The 6,482-nt window shown below is 36.9% G+C and overlaps 1 protein-coding gene across 1 annotated transcript in view; it reads left to right on the forward strand.

Moving 5' to 3' along the window:
- PIGU (phosphatidylinositol glycan anchor biosynthesis class U) overlaps nt 1-6,482 on the forward strand; it is a 117,259-nt gene that overhangs the window by 82,157 nt on the left and 28,620 nt on the right. Inside the window, exon 8 of the mRNA XM_004697936.2 lies at nt 108-205. Within this exon, the coding sequence (XP_004697993.1) occupies nt 108-205 (98 nt within the window). The remainder of the gene's footprint in view (nt 1-107; nt 206-6,482) is intronic.

Consider the following 6,482-nt stretch of genomic DNA (forward strand, 5'->3'; position numbering starts at 1 on the left):
CAGATGATTATTGAGCAATTACAGAGCGTTTCATGTTGCTAGGGGCACACTGTGTCTAATTCTGATGGATGCGGCTGGATTATTCCATACATTTATTTCTTTTACAGGCAGTGCCTTCCTCAGTGCTATTTTTCTTGCTTTAGCAACATACCAGTCTCTGTACCCACTCACCCTGTTTGTCCCAGGACTTCTCTATCTCCTCCAGGTAAGCACTTATTGGTCAGAAGCCAGTGCTCAGGGGACATTTAATACCTGGCCTGGGACCTACTGGGGGGAAGGAGGGACATAGGTCAATAAAGGCATTGAAACTTGATCCCTAATTCATGCCAGCTTGCTTCTACTTGAAAAAACAAAGAATCTTGATGAACTTTAAATAAAGTGCACCTAGTAATCATGAAGTACTAATTAATGATATCATTATGCATTTTATTTTACATATTGACAATTTGAATCTATGAGCATTCTCCTTTTCTCATCTAATTAGGAAATCATTTCTTTTCCTTTACTTTGTACTAACACTCACTTTATAAAGTTCTTAGAGGGATTAAATATGGGTGCACCTGATGGAATACTTGGACTTGTACAAATGATTAACATTTACTGAGAACTTAATTCCTGCCATGTATTGATCTAACTACTTCACAGGCATTATGTCACTTCACCCTCATAAGAATTTTAGGGATAATTCATATGCTGAGCCACATTAATGATGAGGAAAAGGGAAGGTCGGGAGGTTGTCACTTGCTCTTGTCATTTGGCCAGTAAGTGACAGTGCTGAGATGCAAACCCAGGCTGTCCAACACCAGACCTTGCTCTCTTAATCGTCTTGTCTTTTCTACTCAAATAACATACACATTTAAGAGCAATGAACTATTTGTAAGCCATGCATGGTCGGAGTCCATTCTTAGAAAAGAAACATTTCTTGAAAGCATACAGGTGGTAGGGCTAAGATTCAAACCCAGAAACATCTGATTTCAGAGTCCTTGCTCTTAACAAGAAGCAATGGCAGTGCAGCTAATGCTGAGTGTGTACACATCTTCATTTATTGACGTTGGCCATATGCTTGTCATTGTAAGTGATTTTATAATAGACCATCATGTTAATGTATATAACGATATGTCTTTAGCTTGTTAATTCTCCTTTTTTTGAGGAATTTTAGTTGTGACCTAGTTATCACTAAGAGAATTAGTGTAGAAATTCATTTTTCTTTGAGCTATTTCCTGACAGTATGTTCTTCCAGCTGAATCATTGGACCCAAGGGTGTGAAAAGTTTTAGTTATTATTTTGACCAGATTGTTCACCAGAAGCCTGAACCAATTTGCAGTGCCACCATCAGTATTGAAAGGGAAGTGACTCACTTATCTCCCAGTCTGCCAGCACTGGTTTTCCCAGTGAGATTTATGATGGCTAGTTTAATAGATATATCACTATACTGCTAGGTTATTTTGGTTTTATTTTCTTTCTAGATTCTTATTGAATCTTTTCCCACATAACAATGTGCTATTTTTATTTTCTTTGTTATTTCACATTACCAGTTTATTCTCTACAGAGTCTAAGCACTAGGGAGAATGCATACAACCAGAATATTTGTGGAAATATCAAGCTGTATAGAAAAATAGATACATGAACCCATCAGACCTTTAAACATGGTTTGTTAGGCCAATTTCTAAACACTGTTTTTATATAAAATCACTTTTTATTTTAAGTCAAGGAAATGTCTTCCTGTTAATAGTAGTAGTAATAGTGTTATGAAGTCAAGCAGCTCAGCCAATAGCTTTATTCACGCTATCAATGTTTATTGAGCGCCTGCATGAGCTAGACACTATGCTAGACTGCAGATATAAAGCCTGAAGGTTTCCTAGTAGACAGTGCTCCAGGAAGAATCTTCCAGTGTTTGCTGGTATACAGAAATGCTGAAGTTGAAAAAGGTAGACCACTGTACTGGATCAAGTCAGAGGAATCCATTGGGTATCCAAACCAGTGTCAGGGAAGTGGAGAGGAGAGGCTGAACACAGGAGAATTCTATGAGGTAGAATCGTCTGTGCTTGGCATCCTTTCATCACTGGGGATCAGGGAAGGGAAGAACTTGAGATGAACTTAATGATCTCGTAAGTCAAAGTTCCAATCCATAGTCTATTTCTGTAGAAGTGAATGAAATGGTCGAAATGCAGTAAGGTCTGTCTGCAAGTCATGGTAGAGCATGTTGAAAATTAATCCAGTCACTTCTAGGAAACAGTCCTCCTCTTTAAATATAGGGGAGGGAACTGGGAAGGAGGATTTCCCGATGGACTGTGTCTTCAGGAGCATTAAGTGGACGTTTAGGCCTGTTTCTCACAGGTCCTTAAGCTCCAAGGATGAAGCTAGAGCTCAAGGGTGAGAGCTACAGAAACCACCATAGTGAAAGATCTTAACACCACTGAGTACAGTGAAGCAGCCACACAGTTTAATAGTGATACAGACTATTTGAACATCACAATTAACCAACTTAATTTAATGAAATTTAGAGGCAAAGGGCTGCTTTTTTTTCCATCTTAAATCTTAAAGGACTCTAATATTTAAAACTATGTATGGATACTTTTTATTCCTATAACAGATTCACTTTATCCTCATTTTAAAAACTTAAAATTTTTAATTTAGGCTTCTAGAGAAGTTAAAAAATAGTACTTATATTTCTCACCCCACTCCCCCTAATATTGGTGTCTTACATAATCACAGTACAGTTAATAAGAATAAAGGAATTAACCTATAGTATGACTATTGTTAACTAAACTTCAGACCTTATTAGAAATCTGTCAATTTTTTCAACAGTACCTCTTTGTGTTTTGAAGTCAGTAAGTGTCAGGCCTCTTTCAACTTTGTCTTCAAAATTTATTTGGCTATTTGGGGTCTCTTGTCCTTCTATATAAAATGGAGGATTTGTTTTTCCATTGTTTCTGATATCGTAAGAGTGTTGAGCTCATTTATTTTCATGGTTTCTTTTACTCAAATATAGGCTTCTAAGCCTTTATTTTTTTCTCTTCAGAGTGCTATTTTAGCTACACAAATAGTGTGATATAAAGTATTTTTATTACCATTTTCTTTTAGTATCAGTTTTTTCTTTGACTAGGTTATTTGAAAAAAGTTAAAATTAGCTAATGTAATTTTGTTATCTTTTTATTATTGATTTCTATTGGTTGCAGTATGACCCAAGAATGACTTTGTGTGATTCAGATTCTTTGAAGTTTGTTGATATTACTTTATTGCTAATTACTTTATTACTAATAAACAGAAAATGGGATTTCAAATAAAGTCCCTATATATGCTTGGAATTAATGTGTATTTTCTAGTTGCTAGGTGTACTGTTTTTTTTTTGTTTTGTTTTGTTTTTTAACATTTTATTAGGGGCTCATACAACTGTTATCCCAATCCATACACACATCAATTGTATAAAGCGCATTTGTACATCGTTTCTCAAAACATTTTCTCTCCACTTAAACCCCCGACATTAGGTCCTCATTTTTCCCCTCCCTCCCCGCGCCCCCCTCCCTCATGAGCCCTTGATAGTTTATAAATGGGTATTTTGTCATATCTTGCCCTGTCCGACGTCTCCCTTCACCCACTTTTCGGTTGTCTGTCCCCCAGGGAGGAGGTCACACACAGTTCCATGTAATCGGTTCCCTCTTTCCTACCCATTCTCCCTTTACCCTCCCTGTTTTGCCACTCACACCACTGGTCCTATAGGGCTCATCCGTCCTGGATTCCCTGTACTTTCAGTTCCCATCTGTACCAGTGTACCTCCTCTGGTCACTAGGTGTACTGTTATTAAAGAATATTAATATCCTAGAGGATAATGAGATCAAATGTAAGTGTATTGTTGCTCAGTAAAGATCTAGAGCAGCAGGTCTCAATCTGTGGTTTGTGACTCCTTTGGGGGTCAAATGACCCTTTCACAGGGATCGCCCGATTCATAACAGTAGCAAAATTACAGTGATGAAGTAGCAACGAAAATAATTTTATGATCGGGGTGTCACCACAACATGAGGAACTGTATGAAAGGGTGGTGGCATGAGGAAGGCTGAGAACCACTGATCTAGTCTCACATACCCTGTGCAGAATTGATCTGAATTGGAGTGGACTCGATGGCAGTGGGTGTTTGTGTTCTCTCTTTGGTTCTGATTTTTATGTTTGACCTATCACTTGTTAGAAACACATGCCCACCAATGATGGACGTGTGTCTTTTCCTTTTGTACCTCTGTCCATTTTTGTTTGATATACTTTGAGGTGATTCTGTTACATTCATACAGCTCAGAATTGTTATCTGTTTGGTGAGTGGACTTCATTCCCTTTAGGAATGAGCATCTGTGTTATTGGGTAATAGTATAACCAAACCAGCTTTCTTTGGTTAATCTGTTTACTTGATAGGTACCTTTTTTTTTTAGGTATATCTCTCTTTTAACCTTTTGATTTTCAACTTTACTATGTATCTTTTATCTTAAGGAGTTTTTTTATAAATAGTGATATTGCTAAATGACCCATTTTTCCCCCCCTCACAATTTATGGTGTTTTTGTTTTTTAAATGTTTGAAATGCACTTGTCACACTGAAGACTCCAAGTCCACTTCAGTTTTACTTTTTCCTCCTTTTCAGCCACTCGGATCAATATTTAGATCTGAGGGTAAGGAATATGGGGGGGAGTTTATGATTTGTAACGACAGTTGGGTCCATATACATTGATCATAATATGTTTTTATCTCTGTTTTCTTTGTATCTATTTCCATTTTGCTTTAGAACAAATTCTAAATTATACCCCTTCCCTTATTTAACACCTCATTTTTATGAAAAGAAAAGTTATATGGAGGGGAAAAGAAAACAAACACAGAAAGTAGTATAATTAACATCCATATATCTCATACCCAGAGTAAACAAATATTAAGAATTTTGTCATATTACCTTTATGCTTATTTGCTTTTGTTCTCTTTTTTTAAATTTAATCATTTATTGGGGCTCATACAATTCATCACAATACATAGATCAATTGTATAAAGCACACCTATACATTTGTTGCCCTCATCATTCCCAAAATTCGCTTTCCTTTTGGGTTCCCAGAATCAGCTCATTTTCCTTTTTCCCCCTCCCCCTCCTTCCCCCCTCCCCCATGAATCCTTAATGATTTATAAATTATTATTATATCTTATCTTACACTGCCCGGCATCTCCCTTCACCCACCCCTCTGCTGCCCAACCCCCAGAGAGGAGGTTATATGTAGATCCCTGTGATCAATTCCCCCTTTCTACCGCCCACTTCCCTCCTGGTATCGCCACTGTCACCCCTGGTCCTGAGGGGTTCATCTGTCTTAGATTCTCTGTGTTTCCAGTTTCCATCTTTACCGCTGTGCATCCTCTGGTCTAACCAGGTTTGCAAGGCAGAATTGGGGTCATGGTAGTTGCGGGGAGGAAGCGTTTAAGAACTAGAAGAAGGTTGTGGGTTTCATTATTGCTATACTGAACCCTAAGTGACTCTTTAATGAAATAATGTAGATGAAGTTGAAGTTTCTTAGGTTCCTAATTCTGTTTGCCCCTCTCCATCCCAGAGCTAGCAGTATCATGAATTTCATATATATCTTTCAAATCTATATGTTTATACTTTTATCATATGTATTTTAGCTGTAAATAACATATGATTTTGTATCATTTTAAAGTGCTGAGTAGTTTATGAAACGTTGGCCGCTTTCTGTTTTAACTGGCGTACAGAAGCAGAATGCCATATCTTTTTCCCACAGAGTAGATGGAAGGTTCCAACCATGGACTTTTTCATTAACAACTGAGCCCTTAACCACTGAGCCACTAAGGCGCATTGCTGATATAGAAGGCAGCTTATTCATTAATAGTACCAGCTGAACAGTACCACTGTATAACCATACCACAATTTATTTATTTTTTTCCACTACTGAAAGCTCTTTAAAAAAATTTATATCCATAGTTAATATTTATTGATAACATATCTCTGTAAGCAAAGTATGGTGCAAATTTTAGGAAATTTTTTGTGGTAAAATATATATAACAAAACATTTGCTACTTTAACCATTTTAAATGTCTAATTCAGTGATGTTAATTATACTTAATTGTTATATTAGCATCACCATTATCTATGTCCAACTTTTTCATCTCCCTAAACAGAAACACAGTTTACCTTAAGTGGTAACTCACTTCTCCCTCTTCCCAACTCCTGGTAATCACTGACCAACTTTGGCCTCAGCATTTGCCCATTCTAGATATTTCCTACAATTGGAATCACAATGTTTGTCCTTTGGTGTCTGGTTTATTTCACTCAGCACAATGAACGACTTTAAAAAATATTTATTTTGGGAGAGAGGGGAAAAATGAGGACCTAATGTTGGGAGTTTAAGTGAAGAGAAAATGTTTTGAGAAATGATGTACAAATGCGCTTTACACAATTGATGTGTGTATGGATTGGGATAACAGTTGTATGAGCCCCTAATAAAAT

This window comes from Echinops telfairi, unplaced genomic scaffold, assembly GCF_000313985.2.
Source record: "Echinops telfairi isolate 266 unplaced genomic scaffold, ASM31398v2 ScPeMD7_5592;HRSCAF=6446, whole genome shotgun sequence".
Lineage (NCBI taxonomy): Eukaryota > Metazoa > Chordata > Mammalia > Afrosoricida > Tenrecidae > Echinops > Echinops telfairi.